The sequence below is a fragment of the Carassius auratus genome, chromosome 37 (assembly GCF_003368295.1).
Source record: "Carassius auratus strain Wakin chromosome 37, ASM336829v1, whole genome shotgun sequence".
NCBI classification, from domain to species: domain Eukaryota; kingdom Metazoa; phylum Chordata; class Actinopteri; order Cypriniformes; family Cyprinidae; genus Carassius; species Carassius auratus.
In genome coordinates this window covers 7,326,665-7,346,511 of record NC_039279.1, presented here as the reverse complement: position 1 = coordinate 7,346,511, position 19,847 = coordinate 7,326,665, and the positions used below count along the sequence as shown (strand labels likewise).

General features: G+C 36.7%; 1 protein-coding gene across 1 annotated transcript in view; it reads left to right on the top strand.

Moving 5' to 3' along the window:
- LOC113056029 (sorting nexin-29-like) overlaps positions 1-19,847 on the top strand; it is a 114,680-nt gene that overhangs the window by 19,664 nt on the left and 75,169 nt on the right. The window contains exon 14 of the mRNA XM_026222480.1: positions 6,957-7,042. Coding sequence (XP_026078265.1) covers positions 6,957-7,042 — 86 coding nt within the window. The remainder of the gene's footprint in view (positions 1-6,956; positions 7,043-19,847) is intronic.

Sequence of the window (19,847 nt, the reverse complement as noted above, 5' to 3'; positions counted from 1 at the left end):
AATGTTAACACAGTTGCAGTTATTCAGATGATCAGAAACCCTTAAGCATTTTGTGTATTAATGCACTTCAAGTTTGAGCGTCGTCAAATTGATTACTACTACTTAAGTAAAACATGTCTTTCTGTCTCGTTGCTTCCTGTCTCAGAGTCTCAAATGTTAAGGGTCCAGTCAGTTTTTCTGTCTCAAATCTAATCTGTCCCAGTCAATAGAGACTAAAAATAAGGTGTGGAAATGATCAGTGCGTCTGTGTGCGCAGAGGAAGCACCTATGAGCCATGCTCTTGGGCTTAGCTCCATTGATTCAGCCCGGCTCAGTGGGCAGTATTTAAGAAGCAGGATCATTTCATCAGCTCTCATGTAGTGGTTCCTCGGGGGGATAATGTGGGGAGTGAATGAACAAGTTAATTTAGCTCAGTAAGAGGACAGCGGCTGAGAGCAGGAGGCAGGCTTGTCAGTATGACGCTGTGTCAAAGAGAGGATTATGGGGGGAAAAAAACACACTCGATATCATGCTGGTGACATCTGCATCATGCCTGGATGGTGCATCCCTCCACTTGCTCTTCATCAGCCTGTTTAGACAAACGGACACATGGTTGGTCTTGTTTACAAGTCAATTCAGTTATGTATCTGATTCTGAAGGGTCTGCCAGTCGGCTTTTCAGTGTACTTTCCGTTTGGTTTAGCCTTGGAGAATGTTCTCTTCTGACTGGCATTGAATTGTCTTTGACCTCTGTTTTGGCTCAGTAATCGTCACATTTTGTAACACTTAAGATAATAGCAGCCGTTGCATAATGCAGGTTCTGTGTTTGACATTTTATTTACCTGTAGCCTTAGGGAGATGGAAATGGGTTCTGGGAAGGGCATCTAGACTGCTGTCATGCATAGTCATGTCTAGGCGTACATTTGTTGTGCTGAAGGAACTTCTGTGGATTTCTGAGAAATATAATTTTGCATTCAGCATGGTTGATTTAAGATGGTGAGGCACCACATACCTCTAGAACAGGGATTAACAAATTACTTCTTTAAGGCGGGTGTGCACGGTGCGAATCTGGATGGTCGGAAGATCGTATGTCCACACACACGTCACGAGTGAGTTTATCTGAAAATTGTACGGATGAGGTGATATACAACACAATTTTATGACCTGTCAATTTCCGAAGCAATCGCACGAAGTTGATAGGCGCGTTCGACTTGAAGCAGTGCTCCACAGAATGATCACTTGTATGACATCAAAGTACCACGAGAGCGATAAGAGAGCACACGGATCCAATGCATTCGAGTCGCTCACGCGGTACTTTGATGTCATACATTGATCATTCTGTGCAGCGCTGCTTCAAGTCGATTACGTCTAATATAACTGCTCTCCCTCTCTCATAACTGATCAATCTGGTCACCCTAGTGTGTGTGTGTGTGTGTGTGTGTTCCTGTATATGGTTTATGGGGACACAAATATCTATGATGACATGGGTATTTGTAGTGATTTCAGTTCAATAAAGAGGAAGAAGACCGGAGTCGGCATACGGGGCTCGTGGGATATTTTATTTAAACTCTAATAAAACAAAAATAAACAAACGCGGCAGGTGCGCGCACTTCACAGTCTCTTTCGACGTTTCACTCTGGCAGTCTTTGTTTCTTGCGCTCGACGGCTCTCCAGCTCGTCACTCCCACGAGTCCCCGTCTCTCTCGTCCTCTGCTGGTCCTCCGCCGGCTTAAATGCCAGTTCCCCACGCCAATCACTGTAATGAGACCCAGGTATTAATTGTCTTTCACCTGATCCACTTACCGCCGCTCGTCTCCTCACTCGCTCTCTCGTTGCAGACTTCGTTAAACCACATCTCTCCCGCCACAGTATTAAAATGTAAACACTTCCTGTGCCCTCGTAAACCAAATGGCTTAAAAAAAAAACTAACCGGTGTTTAATTGAAATTTTAAATATGCGTTTTTCCTTGATGGATAAGAGGTAGTGTATGGGGATAGGATACACTTTGTACAGTATAGAAAACCATTACGTCTGTAGATCAACAAATCGGCTCGTTCAAACCGCACGTCACAAATTCAAACTGATAGCTCACAAACTTTTTAGACATATTTAAAAATGATCGGGAGGTTGGGAAGTGCTTGTAAGGCACTCTGCTCGGCTCGTAATTCCTCGCACATGATACGAACCGCGACAATATGAGCACACACGATTTTAAAAAATCACATGTGAACTCGTACAAAAATTGCAACGTGTACGCCCGCCTTTATTAAGAGTTTCACTATACAGTGACTTATTTTAATTGTTTGTTTTTCTATTATTATTTTTATGATTTAATAAAAATATTTTATATAGAACAAGATCATAAGAAACACTTTTGTACAAATATTAATGATGCATTTATTGTAAATTAATCAGAAGGGCATACAGTCCTGGCCAAAAATATTAGCCCCTTTGGTAAATATGATAAAAGAAGGTTGTGAAAATTCATCTGCATTGTTAATCCTTTTGATTTTTTTTTTAAAAAGAAATTCACAAAAATGTATCCTTTCATTGGATAATAAGAATTTAAAATGGGGGGAAATATCATTATGAATAAATGTTTTTCTCTAATACACATTGGCCATAATTAATGGCCTCTTTTTTTTTCAATACTTTTTTGCCAGTTTAACAGGTCTAAATGTTCTCCTATAATGCCTGATGAGGTTAGAGAAACACCTGACAAGAGATCAGAGACCATTCCTTCATCCAGAATCACGCCAGACCCTTTAGATTCCCATCTCCATGTTGGTGCTTCTCCTCTTCAGTTTACTCCTCTCATTTTCTGTAGGGTTCAGGTCAGAGGACTGGCATGGCCATAGCAGAAGCTTGGTTTTGAGCTCAGTGACCCATTTCTGTGCTGTTTTTGTGGTTTGTGTTTTGGTTATTGTACAGTTGGAAGATCCAAACATGGCCCATTATAAGATTTCTAACAGAGTCAGTCACTTTTTGATTTTTTATCTGTTGATATATCTAAACAAGATGTCCAGGACCTCCAGCAGCATCAAAAATACAGCAGTATATTTGATTGTACACATGGGGTACTTTTTATCTCTGTGTCCACCAAAGCCATCTTGAGTGTTTGCTGCTAAAAAGCTATTTTTAGTTTCATCTGACCATAGAAGCCAGTCCCATTTGAAGTTCCAGTCATGATCCTTGGAGAGTCTTTAGCCACTCAAACTCTCCTTCTTACCGTGCATTAGGACGATATAGACACACGTCCTCTTCCAGGCAGATTCGTAACATTTTATGTTGTTTGGAAATTCTTAATTATTGTCCTGATGGTGGAAATGAGAATTGTCACTGCTCTAGCTCTTTTCTTAAAGCCACTTCACCAATTTGTGAAGCTCAATCATCTTTTGCTGCACATCAGAAATAATCTTTGGTTTTTCTCATTGTGATGGATGATTAAGGGCATTTGGGCTTTGTTTTCCCTCCTCTTTATATTTCTGTGAAACAGGTAGCCATGGCTGGATAATTTCATGTTTATAATCACACTGGAGTGCTCAAAATTGGCAATATGAATAGGGATATACTTCATCAACAGAGATATTTTGCTCACAAGAATTTCTAGAGGGGCCAATAATTGTGTCCAACGAGTATTTGAGAAAAACCTTTTATTTCATAATGGTACACCCCCCCCGCCCCCGCGTTTTAAATTCTTATTATCCAATGAAAGGATACATTTTTGTAAATTCTTTTAATAAAAAATCAAAAGGATTAACAATGCAGATAAATTTTAACAGCCTTCTTTTATCATATTTACCAAGGGTGCCAATATTTTTGGCCACAACTGTATCCGTTCATTGGGCAGTTTATTTCAGATTCGTTTTGAGATTTGAATAAAGTAAATAACTATTTAATTCAATAATTACTGATTTTATTGATGCAGTGGACTTTTTAATTAAATAATATTATGCAAAAAAAAAGACACACATATATGTAAAAAGCTGATATAATTGATAATCTGTGATTTTATAATTTATGCATCAGAAAGTTAAAAGACATAAATACAAAATAAATACATAAACAATTTTTACATTCATAAAACACATTATAGAAATGTATGATGAATTCAATGATTGCATTTTATCAATTATAATTTTTTTTGGTTTATAAAATAACTTTTCTCTTTTGGTGCAAATGAGTACATGTATAGAGCACATAGCAGAGTATTTTCGAATACAAAAAGAAAGACATATTTCAGGTATTGATATATGTCACAAGTGTTTTTAAGTTAAAGGGGGGGTGAAATGCTATTTCATGCATACTGAGTTTTTTACACTGTTAAAGAGTTGGATTCCCATGCTAAACATGGACAAAGTTTCAAAAATTAAGTTGTACGTTTGAAGGAGTATTTCTGTTCCAAAAATACTCCTTACGGTTTGTCACAAGTTTCGGAAAGTTTTTTTCGAGTATGGCTCTGTGTGACGTTAGATGGAGCGGAATTTCCTTATATGGGTCCTAAGGCACTTCTGCCGGAAGAGCGCGCGCTCCCGTATAACAGAGCAGAGAGAGGCTGAGCACAGACAATCACTGATCAGAGCGAGAGCGTCGCGAAATGTCACAAAAGAAGTGTATTTTTGGTTGCCAGGGCAAGACAACCCTGCACAGATTACCAAAGAAAAAACAGCATTAAGGGACCAGTGGATGGAGTTTATTTTTACAGAGCATCAACGGAGTTGTGCAAGTGTTTGTGTTTGTTCCCTGCATTTCTAAAATGCTTGTTTTACAAACAAGGCCCAGTTTGACACGGATTTGCGTATCGTTTATTTCTTAAGGATGATGCAATCCCAAGGAAAAAGGGTCACGATCGTGTGTTGGAACCACAGGCGGTGAGTAAAACTGCTTCAAATATCTCTGCCTCCTTGTTAGTGCGTCCGCCTCCCATCGGAGACCCGGGTTCGAGCCCCGCTCGGAGCGAGTCCTTGCTGCTGCTGCTCTCGTTCAGTTTCAGCCTTCACAGCTGTCACAGTTTCCAAACGCTCTCAACGCAACTGGCGCTCGTGATTCTTTAGCTCCGCCCACACGTCACGCCTCCAGGCGCTCGTGTTTTTCCGGGAAAAATCGGTACAGACTATCTTTCTCTTATGAATATAATAAAACTAAATACTTTTTGGAGTTATGAAGGATGCAGTACTACTCTATAGGTACTCAAGATTAACAGGATATTGAGTGAAAACGAGCATTTCACCCCCCCCTTTAAATGGTTTAATTAAAACTTGTTACAGGGCTTTAAAGTGATAAAACACTGACCTGGTGTATTAAGAACAGTGATCTTTTTGTGATATGGCCTTTTTGCATTAATTCTAGAACTTTCAGACTAATGCAACTATTACTTTGAAGTGAATGACATTATTTTATGTTCAAGGTGGCACTCATTAGGTAGAACACTAAATGACCCATATGCCCTTGAGAGGGACACCAGCAGTCCCCCTCTTTGTGCTATAGATCGTAGTCTTCTAATATGAATACACTAGCTTGTGCAAACCTCACTCTGCAGGGGCAATAGAGAAGATCAATGTGGCACACCTGACTTGCCGAGTCCTCCCTATAGAGAAGCTGTCACTTATTAACTTTAATTAAATCGCCGTGGAATCGTGCACAGCTCGCCGGTGTGAAAAACGACCGAGTCCCCTCCTTTGAGAGCCTGCCAGACGCCTTTGGATCTCCTTCATTCTCTCCCTCTATTGTAGGGTATGAAATGGGCAGTGATAAGCGAGTTACAAAAGGCGTCCTGGAGGAATAGGAAGGGATGTTTTTCACAGTAACACAACCTGGATTGATTCTGATTGATTTTCCCAAACCACCAGTAACAAGCCTTGTAAGCAAGCTCGCATACGCACACATACACAAGCGCACACACACACACACACGCGCACACACACACACACATCTTGCTCCCCAGAACAGCCTTATAACACTTTGTGTAAAGCAGTTCCTGGAATTGAAAAAAAAAAAAAATCACATAGTTTTCTGTGATTTAATAGCAAATTATAATGTTAAGTGCAGTTAATCACACCTAACATTTAAAATTGTGCAATCATAAACACATTTAAATACTTAATCCTCCAGTTGGTGTAGAAAGGATTAAAAAAAAAAAATTTGTTTAACAGTATCTTATTACCAACTGCTGACAATATCACTGATATCGATACTAAAACTAAGCATTTATTAATTTATCAGACGTAAGTGACTTGACCTATGAGGAATACAACAAGCCGATAATACTGCTAACTGTATTAATTTTATATTGTTTCAGTTTCTGGGAATTAAATCAATATTTATAGCCAGTCAGCATTATCTTTGGAAGTCATTTTTAACATTAATAGCAGGTATGCCCTGAGGTGATCTCAAGGATCAGAATTCAGGGCTGATGAAAAAAAAAAAAAAAAATATATATATATATATATATATATATTATATATATATTTATAATTTTTTTTTTTTTTTTTTTTTTTTTTTTTTTTTTTTTTTTTTTTAAGTGCACTTTAGTAACAAATCAGACTATCTGAGATGATGTTGTCATAACACGTTGCTGTGGGTTGCATCTAGCTTCGCACTTGACTGCCAGACAGACAGACAAAAGAAACCTGATCGGGACATCGCTAATAAATAGGCCTAAACTGCAAATTATCAGGCTATTTTTTATTTATTTATTTATTAAAATGAACAATTACAGAACATGATCAAACTTATAAAAAAATTATAATGCAAAAATTTAATCCATTTAAGAATTTCAGTCCATTTTAATTAATTGCATGTTTAGCTTTGCCTTTATTTATTGTAAAATAACTCCACATGTTCTCTGAGAGCCTGCTCATTTTTACATTTTATGTTTAATTAACATGTTGTTTTTAAATATAAAATAGCTTCTTGTTGAACTCTGCAGCCTTTATGCACATTAAATCTCTTTTATATATATATTTTTTATTATTTTAGAGAAAATGAGGTTCTGAAGGTTCAGCTGAAGAAATATGTTGGAGCTGTCCAAATGCTGAAAAGGGAAGGCAGCCAAGGCAATGACGGTAAGGCAGTGTTCTCATACGATAGCATGTTTGATGAAATGTCGCCACTTCATAACATACAGCCATTTTCATATACTTTGGTGGTTAGTAGAATTAGAACTTTTTAAAACTTAAAACCAAATAAAACCACCTTATCAAAGTCAGACACATTAACATGTAAGATTTTGTGGAGAAAAGACTGTTAATTATAATTTGTGTAAAAAAAAGAAAAGAAAAGAAAATGGTTATCTGTGCAGTGATGCATTGGATGTGCAGACATTCCAAGCCCCTGGAGGGCTTAGAAGGGTCCCAAAATTTTCTAATTAAAAAAAAATTTAAATATTGGATTGCACTTGTTTCTTCGCTTCTGCAGACCATTAGCATGTTTGTGATGAATGACATGACATCCCTCAGTGTGATGCTGTCATATGTTTGAACAGCCTGTGTCTATAATTTCACAGTTTTTTCTGCGATTTGGTGGGAATTTCAATTATCTCTACATCATTTCATCAACAGCTTGCATCAGATGAACATTGTAAGATTGTTCCATGCAGTAAGTTCAGTGTGGTAGCAGGCTTTTATAATCAAAGTAAAAGTGTGCCCTGCAGGAGCTGAAATGCAAAGCGTTTATCAAAATTCCTTTTGGGTTGTTTGCATCTCAGCCCTCCTATAAATCCAGCTAACTGAGTGATAATCACCCATCACCAACTGGTTGCGAACCTTTATGATTGCGTTTTATATCTCTTTAATGGATTTGACTATCATGCTCATCTTCACAGATCAGTAGTTGCAGCTCTCACAGCTCGTCATTGCGTTGAGGTATTACAGTATCAGTCAGATCTGTGTGTGGAAGAGAGGACCCACTGGAGAGTAAGCCTCAGAGAAACCATCCAAACGGATGCCTAATAAAGAGTTTTATACGGCTGGATCATGCTGTGTGTGCCTGGTCTATTATGGCTCCTTGTTGGGTGCACCTACAGCACTATTGATGCAAATTTCCCCATTACTTTCTATCTTCCTTGCTCTCTCTCTCCATGGTTGCAAGAAATAATACTAGCATAATAGAGGTGACTACATGCGAGTCTAATGCTCTTTTGGAAAACCTAGTGAGCTGTCTATGGAGGCTGCAATTTTAAAGCATTGAAGATGTGCGTTAGACATTGTGGGTCCTTGCCTTTAACCAAACGTTATGCAGTTTTACCCGCATTTTATAATAGCATTGCATGTATCCTTCACAGAAAATGCATTCCTAGAATGCATTGTGACCAGCTCAAGTGAAAAGATGTGATGTAATTTGTTTTAACGAGTATCAATTAAAGTAGTTTGGTGTAAAAAAAAAAAAAAAAAAAAAAATATATATATATATACTAATTTTTGTTTTGTTTAGTTTTTTTTTGTTTGTTTTCTTTTTTTTTTGATATTTGTGAAAGTCATTCTCTGAATGACTTCAGTAATTCCAATTTTTTTTGTTTCCACCGCAAAATAAAAAGTAAAAAAGGTAATTGTGACTTTTTATATAATAATTCTTATTTTCCTAACAGTCGCAATATTATATCTCACACTTCTGCTTTTATCTCTAAATCATGTGCTGATATCTGCCAATCGCACAATTCTGCATTTATATCTCTTTTATATATTTTCAACTTTATATTTGCAGTTCTGAAAAAAGTCTAGATTGTAAAAACTTTAATTGATAAAAAGTTGCAGTTACCTTTTATAATTAGTTATCCTTTGGCGGAAAAAAGCTTCCATATTTGGTTAGTCTAATATGACAATTAAATTTTTTACTTTTAAAACAGCATACAGTTTTAAGTAAATAATGACTGAATTTAAATTTTCAGGTGTTTTGTTTAGATTTTTTGTAATACTTATTACTGAGCTATCTTTGCATAGTAATATCTTAATGATAGTGTGCTACCGATGTGATCTTAGGTGAACGCACGCTTCTGAGATCATGATATGTTTAAAAAGATTTGCTTGTGATTCCCTAAAGTTGAACTGCTGTCACGTTATTGCAAGTGTTTGATTGGAGCATGCAATTAGATAAACACCTCGCTCCACCAAAATGTGAAATTGAAGAATCTTTTGCATTCCCACATCAAATAACCTTTTATTAGGCAAGTGAACAGGAAATCATGCAAATGAGAGAGGTTAAGTGTCTTGTCACTTGTAGAGGCTGCAAAGAGAGCAGAAACAGCTGGGGTTTTGATTTTTTGTTTCTCTTCTTTTCTCCGGAAATGTGGGTCAAAGTGAGAGTCATCAGTTCTGGGATAACCCAAGCTGAGAGAACCCTACATTTGTCTCAGATGATGGATTGGAGTTCTGCGGCTTGTTATAATAAATAAATCTTTATCTGGGTAGGGTGAAATAAGAATTTACAGGAATGGGTCACAGTGGTTGACTAGCTGTCCAACAACCAGCTAGTCAATTATTGTGGCCAGCAGTTTTATCTAGATTCCTCTCCCCTTTTTAATTTAAAAAAATATATATTTTTAGCAGTGATGCTCTAATTAGTATTCTAACACGGCCGTTTTTTTTTTTTAGCTGACAGTTTGCATAATTTCAGAAAAGTTAATAAACTGTTTCATACTTTTCCATTCTGTTAGTCTAGCTTTTTTTGAACAAGAACTTTTGCAACTTCGTTTTTTTTTTATAAGAAATGTATACTTTTATTCTGCAAGGACAGTTATCAAAGTGAGAGTAATGACATTTAATTCTAATAAATGAAGCCTTTGTTGGCATTAGAAACATTTTACATCATTACATCAACATAAACATTTTACCAACCTCAAACATTTGAATGTTGGTGGGCATGATTAATTCTGTCTTTTTTTCTTTCTTTCAGTATTTAGATATGTTATTAATCACACTAAATTAATTTACATAAATGTGTTTAAATTTACTTTGAAAGTTGTTTCTTGTGGTTAATTTATACTGTGCTGAAAATCCTTTACCTAATTTGATGTTCCCAGTCAAAAGGACTAGCTTGATCATTTTTTATCTTTTTTTTTTTTCAGTGTATACTACACAGTAAGTAGTTAGTTCTTCATCAACTATAGTGTACACTCTCAGACTATTCATATGCTGCCCAGGTCTATCACAGTGTGAGATTTTGGCACTCAAATTGCAATGGAATCGTTGCTTCATCAACCCTCTTTGACTTGTAATGCATTCATTACAGAGCCTCTGACAGGCTAAATGAATCTTAGCTCAGGAAATGGATCTGGGTGCTATTTAAAAACGAATAAACGTGCCGGGCTTCGCCTGTCTCCAATGTTAATGAGTCAGTGAAGGCCATTATTCACTAGTAAAGCCAGAAAAGCGTTAATAATTTCATGTTTCAAATTCATTACACGGCGGATTGTATTTACTCTTCCCCGTTGGGAAGTGAAGCCGTTTTGTTGTTCGCGCCTCTGCTTTGGTAGAGAGGTGTAGATGAGTGTGCAGCCGTGTGTGGGTAATGTGGGTTATTGTGTTTACTTTGACTAATGCGGTTCCCCGTCGTGTTTGAGAGAGCTTGGTCTTTATTAATCAGAGGGGTGCGTTCACAGCAGAGTGGAGATGAGCGGCGGCGTAGGTGGGGCCAGGTGGTCTTCGGCAAGGGGGATGACGTACCTGATCACCTGTTAATGAACTGTGTTAATGAACATTTTAATCATCGCCCGCAGGTTAAACAGGGACCTCATAACTCTCGGCTCAAGTCGTGTCCGTTATTGGACAGCCGTCGTGCCTGAAGATAGAGAGGCCAGGCAGGTGTACACCAGATACCTCGGTGGGAGCCCCTGGACACGGATGGCTTTTATTGCCTGTAGTTATTTTTCATTTGCTGTCAAGCCATCCTCCGACATCTCCACAGATGCGCCCCTGGCGACAGAGCGGGCACTCTAGTTCTTGGTTTTGGTGGACCTCGAGATCTCCACTGACAGTCAGAGTGTGATGCCGGCACTAATTTGTAATTCGGGTCGTGCTGTGCCACCAGAGAGAGAGAGAGAGAGAAACAGACAGGCGAGTAAAAAGGGCAGAGGGTGGACTACATTTGCCCATCATTACTCAAGCCGTTATCTCAGTGAGGTTCAATCTCAAATAAAAAGCACAAGGCGAGGCAGGTGAATAAAGACATCAGAATGAAAACCCTTTTGTCTGAGCTGTTTCAGCAGTAGGGTAACAGGATTTTTCAACACTAAACTTTTCTTCTGCATGATGTCAGCTTTAACTACTCTGAATTGATTAAAAACATCTGTTAATAAGATATAAAACTTGTAACGAGTATTAATGACAGAATCTTCTCTGGGAAGAATAATATGTTGGATTTACTTAAAATATTCATGCACTATTTATGCATCGCATTTTAAAAATGAAATGCATTTTTACAGTTCCTGAGGTGCAGTTATAGTTGGTGCTGTCAATCGATTAAAAAAAATTAACTAATGAATCACATTTTTTCCTAAAATTGCAATTAATCATGATTAATTCCATCGAACATTAAAGTTTTTAAATATACTTTTATATTGCAATAATGTCACATGTGAGAGTATTTGAGAGCTATCAATTTTAATATTTAATAGACTTTAAAAAATAACAACTTCTAATTTAAGTGAACTTCACATAAACCCTTTATAATAAATGTCACTCAAAGGTCGTAAGTAGGAAATATAAAGAAATTGAATAAAGTTTTCTAGATTAAATATAGATTAATCCTTAAAGCTACAAAAGTGATTGATTTCCTCTTATTTTTTAGGGGTGCACCATATTGGCCACCATATAGGTATCGGCTGATAAATGTTCATTCTTACTGTTACCGTTATCGACCATATACTGGCTGAAAGGACAGGAAAATTAGATTTTACTGACATATGGCCTGACAACATCTGACCCCAGTTCACTGTTGTTTTACTGAAGCTCCTCGTCACCTGTACCTTTTCCATGCTCGTTTGACTGGCACTGAGGTAAAGTTGAAGTTTGTCTCTGAAAAGTCTAAATAAACAAAATTCTTGGCAAGAAAAAGAGACAGAAGCAGCAGTTTTGAGTCTGGTGGCCAAACCTAGTTTCGCCTCTGTTAATTTCTTTAAATATTTCTAAATGTTACACTGCCATGTTACATTGTCACATGCATTAACGCGTTAATTTTGACAGCACTACTTATAATCTTTATTTATTTATTCATTCATAATTTAGATGTAAATGGTCATTTTCTACCCTTTACCTACTAGAAAAACCTTTGGAAGGGGCTTGTCTGCTGTGAGACTTCCATGTAAATGCTTTGATTGGCTAACATTTTTGTTCTATGACCCAAGTAAATTAAGCTTGAAGCATTTTTATGTAAATGCGTTCACTCAATATTCTTTACAATCAAGTAAATTAAAGTTTTGTCAACTTAACAATTTAGGGCAGTGTTGAGTACTCGAGACTCGGACTCGGTCTCGAGACCGTATTTTAATGGTATTGGTCTTGTCATGGACTCGTATGCATTTTGACTTGGTATTAACTCGGACTCGAACATATTAGGAATCGGACTTATTAACGAGTCCAATCGAGTCGCAATCAAAATATTTAATGATTACGCTATTACTTGACGTTAATATTTCTTTAAATTGATATGTGACTGTAGCGCCCTTTGATTTCCGCGATGCAGAAAACGCGGAACGCAGAATCCAGTCATAAAAATGGAATTTACAGTTTAACACGGAATGTCATGGAATTTGTTACATTTTGAATGAATTAATCAAAAGTAGGTAATTGCACTTACATCAAACCACGATATGGACTAGTAAAGCCGAAAAAGTATATTTAAATATGAATACTGCATGTTCTGCCTGTCCAGATGATAATGAATGCTTTATGATTTTAATTAATTAGACATTCTTTTTGATTAATACAATTAAATTTAACCATTGAAAAGGATCTTAGAAAAATTTAAAAATGAAAAACTGAAACTGAAAATAAAAGCAATTTACTTCACACACAACGTAAATTGTTGTCCAGTGAAATGTACAAAATATCTGTAGCATATTGTTTTAAATATGGGCTTCTTATTTGCATTGCTTGTGTAGTTTGGAGTCTTGCACACTGCATGTTCTCATCCCATCTCTCTACACTATCTAGTACAAACAAGATCTTAAAGTTGTTGTGTTTATGACTTGGCTGTTTTCTTTCTGTAGCATCACTGACTTTGTGTTCGTCTTGCAAAATGATGCCTATACAGTGAGGGTGAAGTAGAGGGCAACAGATTGTAGACAGCACAAGGAACCAATGCAACAGTTGCATTCTGGTGAGTAGCAGCTGCTTATCTGACATTATTCAGATGAAGCTGGACTTCAGAGGCCTATACCATGCTGAGGCCCTCCAGGAATGCTCTGCGCTCAAACAGACCTGCGCTCATCAGAGAAGCAGCTTGGTGCTTCTGCTCTTATTAAAGCGTGTCTGCCGTTCTGCCTGTCCTCGGGCCCTCTTTCAGAAAGGTGCGAGGAGATGAAGATTAAACGCAGGCGCTGCTTGTACCTGGCCCATGCTAATGTGCCTCTGAGCGTGGTGACTTAAGCTCTTCAACATGCATGATGGTTATCGTGGTTAATTGAACCATTTCTCATTAACCTAGCAGCAAGACTGAGGAGATGATAGCTGCCGGCAAGTTTTGCACTTGATAAGCTTTTGGGAGACGGAACATTTGTGTTTGTAGTCTTTTTATGCACAACTAATTGTAAACTAATAAGCATGAGAGTTCTGAGCATTATATCTGCGTCAAACTACAGACAAAATTAAAAAATGGTTTGTGGGTCGCCATAACATGAATTTGAAATGAATTGCTGTATGCAATCTATTTTACTTGCATTTTTCGATTGAAACTGGATATATGACAAAACATTTTTTTAGGGTGATTTAATTGATCAGGAAAAACTGAAGCGCAAGTATTTTTAAACAAATAAATTATTACACTACATGCTGAATAAAGATTTTGAGGACTTTCTTTGGAATGGCACCAGCATTCCAATGGATAAAGCAACAGCTTTAAATAGTGAATTGGCTTAAATTTGATAATTTTCTTACCTATTATTTGTGGTTAAGACAATTAAAAGTTTAGTTTTAGCCATTTTGGGCTTGGTCTATTTTTTTTGTTGCCCTAGAGTGTAGGTTAATTGTTCATAATACTTTTAATTTGTGCAATTTAAAATGTTAGAAAAGCATTATTGTACTCAATTAAGATTAACCCTAGATGCATTAAAAACTACAAAAATTGTTAGTTTATGATAGTTAATGATACCTTATTGCATGAGCTAATGATAAGTTTATTGTTCACTTGATTGTAGAGTGTTACCAGTAAATTAAACAGCAGTTATTCAATGTAGTTTTAGCATAATATTTTATATGATTTGCGGGCTACTACACTTATAAAGTTTTGCAGGTTAATAATATTTAAAAGTAACATACTGTAGTTTCAGAAGTAATACTTATTAATACCAGAATGTTGATGTAGTGTCTTGCTGGGACAAGACAAATCTAAATTTGTTGATTTGTGATGTTTGATTAGTCAGTGTTTCAGTAAAAACTAATGTTTAAGAATGATTTAATAATTTTTCTCATTCCACGATCAGCGTGCCCTTCTCCAAGAATCTGAAACAACGAGTTTCTATGCTTGTCTCAGAGCAACCTGATGCTCACTTGAAAAGCTTAGGGTTACATAAGCTTCCATTTTCAAAGATGTCCAGTTTCCCTCGTCTGTAACATGAAGCAGTACCCTTGCCTTCATATTTTAGGTTGCATAATGGGGTCTGTGTTTATTAATTATGCAAACAGACATTTTGACATGGTTTTTTCATGCGCATTTTGATGCAGCTGACCTCCATGATTTAGTGCTCCCTTACTGCTGACACACTGAAATCTTTCATGCAGAGTACATTTCGAGAAGGTTTTCCTCCCTTCTTTCTCGCAGCAAACTGTTTGAGCTGATTTACATCGGTTCTTGCATCTCTGAGTTCATCACTGTGACATCTGATATAAATTTAGCCAAAACCAGGAACTATTGGACCATCTGTTTGCTCCAGCTGAGCTCGCCTCATAAACGTCTCAAACAGCAACTGCCATCGCTATTACAGAGAAAAGAAATTGTTCCAGCATCATTAGACCTACAGGCTTTTCAAATGTGACTGTATTATTTCTGATTCATACTCTTCTCCTTGTGCTAATTTTTGGACTGCAATGGGGTTTTCAAGGGAAAATATTCATGTGCTGCCAAATCAGATGAACATTTAGTGAAATGCTTGAGGTCAGTTTGGTTCGGACTCATCATGTTCATCATGCTGAGGAGCGTTTGAGATGACTTATCACACCCAGCTCATGTTAGACAGGTTTATCAGAAACATGTGCCATATGACTGTGAGGAATCTAAAGTTTGCATCACAATACTCAATCTTATTAACACTTTGCCACTGGTGACTTAATATCTAATGGCAGTTTAATCTGAACTGTAATTAGATGCTTGGCTGATTAAATCGGATATGCATGTTGAAGCTGATTTATGTATTTGCATGGATGCCAGGGGAGGTGGTTGCCTCAATTTCCTGCAAGATAATGTCTATCCTCTGCCTTGAAGAGCTTCTTAGTAAAGTCTAATGTTCTCCATCAATAAGGCAGTCCATTGCACAGGTTCTTCCTTTTAGTTGAGTGTCTGGGAACGATTTGAGGCAATTTTATTGGACTTTTGAATTTAGAGAATATTTGTTTTGGTTTGCGTTTTTTATTTGGTGTGTTTTTTAATCTTGGACCAAATTGGACCAAATTGTTCATGGGAAGTGCATTATTTTTTATAGAAACTTATTCATTATTTATATAAATATATATTTTTTTGAATCATTGTAGACTTTTTTTAATACAGCATGCTGTTTGGAGTAACTAATGACAAAATGTTCATTTTCGGGGGAAACTCTCAATTAATCAAAAAATACTGAAAAAAAAAAAAAAATGTAGCATCATTTCCACAAAAATATTAAGCAGCACAACGGTGTTAAACTTGGACAAGGAACTATCCCTTGAATTGTTTTGTGTTGCAAACATTAATCTGCATCAGAAATGTGCATCACATAAGGATTCATAATGTCACGGGCCTCGCAATTTCTACAGCCGTTCGTTTCCTTTAGAGGATATTTTTGGATTTGACTGTTCAGTGCTGAGAGCCTCTGGATATTTAGATTCATCACATAAAGATGCTCTGAGAAATGTTTTTACAGCTCATCTTAGTGTGGATGGACTGTAATCTGCCCACGGGGAGAACGTGATTCTCAGAGAAATTGCACAGAATAACATCTTCCTCAGGAGTTGTTTTCTGGTAACCTTGCAGTTCTTTATTCATAATGATTTAAAGATGGAAAATCACTCTGCCATCTGCTGTCAGAAAATGTTTTTAATGGATAGTGGATTGTGTTCTCTGACTCATTTCGGCATTATTTTTCAACAATAGGAAAATTATTCGCTGACAAGACAAAGGATTTTTTTTTTTTGACATGTTTTGTTTTTATTAGTTTCATAAATATTCTAAGTAAGGCTGGGGAAAATAATGGCTACATGACACCTTTGATTGAACATGATTGTGCAATTTAAATTGCATTGCTTGGAAATTAGATGTGAGGTGGATGCTTGAGTTTTTGAGACCATATTCAGTTAGTGAAGGTGTCATTTTTAAAATGCTGGTGTATCAGTTCAGCTTGCACAAGATGTAAAGCCCAGAGCATCGTATATGACGCCTGTTGGAATTGAGAAGAACTTCTTGTAAATTCTGTCCTTGATTGTGGTCACTGTGATTTACATGCATTTGCTCCTGGGACACAAGAGGCGTTCAGTAATTACAGCCCGTCCTTTAATGGCTTTCTTGATCACTATGTTTAACCTCATTAGATGTTTATGGGATTGCTCACTTGACGGGGAAGAGTGTTGTTTTTTTTTTTTTCTATTGAAATGTGGGAGAGAAATAAAAACTGAGGATCATGGAAGCATCTATAATGTAGGATAAAGGAAATTCGAAAATGTGGTCCAGTGAAACGACTTGCCCTGTATTAAGGCTAAATTAAGCCATTGGGGATTATGATTTATATTTCAAATAAATAAAATGTAAATGTGTTATTTATGCAATGACCTTTTTAATAATGCACAAATTGTCGCATTATAGAGTATTTCTGTTACATAATTTTCTTAAAATATCCTTCAATTAACTGTCACACCGTCCCGTATACGGGACGCCTACATTTACTTCACTATATTACAATTAAATCTAATCTAATCTTGACAAACTATATATCGTTGGAAAGGTCTAAGACTCCCAAATATATATTTTATCAATGTTTTTGTTAAAAAATTATGTAGGAAAAGTAATAGATTAATTTATGACAAGAGTGCACTCTCAAAAATCTACCCATTGAAACCCATTTTAAATTCAAACATTGCATTACCATGTAAATGGTACATCAAAATCATGTAACAAAATGTTTTTAGTCATGAATTTTAAAAATGTAGATTTGTATCATGCACATTCAAGTCTATCTTCAAAAAGGTGAGTGCCAGTTAAAGGGTTAAAAAATGTTTTTGTTAATATAGTGAAATAATTGTGGTTTTCATCAACAGTGTGGTTTTCCTTTTCTTTTCTTTTCTTTTTTCTTTAAGAAACCATGTTAAATTCTTAAAAGGAAAAAAAGTTACAAAATTGGACTGATCAAACTAGCATATTATTATTCCAAATACAGTACCAACAGTCAGTGCTGCAGGGAAATGTAAAATGTCTCCTTCTTGCAGTTTTCCAAAATGTAAAAGGCTGAAGAAGCTTCTTTAACTTCTTTTTTGGGCAGGAAAAAAAAATCCTTGAACCTCTTTGTCAGAGCTCCCACAGATTCTTTGAAGAAATGTTTTCCCCGCTTCAAAATGTAATGGTACTTGCTGCATTTAGAGGCAATGTTCTCTACCACTGTTCAGTCCCTCCAGGATTTCATTTTTTTTTTGTGATTTTTGCGATCAAAATGACTGATTTTGCTGCAGCTTTTCTCCTAATTTGCAATGATATTTGCGAAACATTTTATTGTTTTGTAGTGAAAATATACCACAGACAACATTCTTCTAACACTGTTATGATCAGCCTCTGGCTCTGACTCGAGCAGATAAACGGTCTGCGCCGCCAGAATTAGTAGCGCGGATTCGTTCAGCTTTCGGTTCGTTTATCCAATGTAGCTCTTGTACATCGGTCATGATGAGAACACAAGGCCTTTCTTTGACTGAATGCGCATTGCTTCTAAACCCAAATTATGCGGAAAATTTGTGGCAATTACGAACATTTGTGATTTTTTGTGAAAATTGCAGAGTTTGCTTAATTTTGCGATAAATTCAGCAATCGCAAAATCCTGGATGGATTGACTGACTGATTGTGAATTAACACTACCATTCAGGGTCACAATCAAGGACAGAATTTACAATAAGTTCTTCTCAATTCCAAAAGGCGTCATATACGATGCTGTGGGCTTTAATGGCTTTAACGGATTCTGGATTCCACCGGCCTCGCTCCATTTCCACGGCTCTACACATTACATATATATACGAATAGAAAAGAGTTATTTTAATTTAAGTAATCGATTAGCCCATGTTGTAAATTCCTGTAGTCTGTGCTGTATCCACTGTGTACAGCTGATTTGGATGCATGTGAGTTTAGATTAATTCGTATCTCATAACCTGTAGCCAACCGGCTCTGAATCCCCCGGGGACTGAGGTGGAGCTGTCCTATGCGCTTCGGATATTATTGTGGGTCAGAGGTGGCGCACTGATGGCCTGTCCAGCGGGATTCATTTCAGCTCCCTCCAGAGGAACGTGTTCTCTCTACCTGCTGATGAATGCTGGGTGTGTGAGAAGAGTATTGTAGCCAGTGTCAGGCACATAGCTCTCATAATAGAGCATGATAGCATCAGACTAGCACTGTTCCCCTCTGCCAGTCAAGATATGGCATCCACTGCACTCTTTCCCAAACCTCAAAATAGTAAATGTCTAAATTACACTTGCTAATGGCATACAGAGATGGCGATTCTTCTATTTTGCCCTCCCGCCGCTTGGTTTTTAATTCCCTCTCTATCAGGAACAGAGCACATCTCATTTGATATGAAATAAAAGGCTTTCTCTTAACAATTTGAAAAGAAGAATAGCGGGGGGCAGGAGAGGACTTTTGCATGTGGCCACATCACAGACACCCAACCTCCTGTCTTTTTATGAACAGATGGGGATATCAGTGCTCTATGGACAACTCACTTGCCATTTTTTTATGATTAAAAGAAGTGATTAATATACTAATCAAACGCAATTCTTTGCATTTTATTATTTAGGGCTGCACTGATTGGTACGGTGCAGCAGTTTTCAGACCTTTTCACTCAAAGGCCTCCCATTCTCTAAAAATATTTCCTTTCGTATTTCTTCTGTAAGTATGTCAGTGTTGCTGGTTTTCAAACTTTATTAACAGTAAACTGGGAATTTGTTGATATACTAATAATAGATTTTTAATATTATATAGGGCTGCACGATTATGACAAAAATCATAATTGTTGATTATTCCCTTGAAATTGTAATTGCAATTATTAATTACGCTTATCACAATTTACATTGAATGATGTTAATACCATTGTTTGATGCAACTGAATGCCGTATTTTTATATGAAAATAAACAAGCTGAAAACACTCTAGCTGAAAAAACTTTTAGTGCTTTTCTATAGTATTAAGCCTCAAATGTCAACTATACATCGGATTGGTTTCTTCTTTAAATTATAAAAAAGTAAAAATATGAATGGTATTATAATATATACTTAAACTAAAA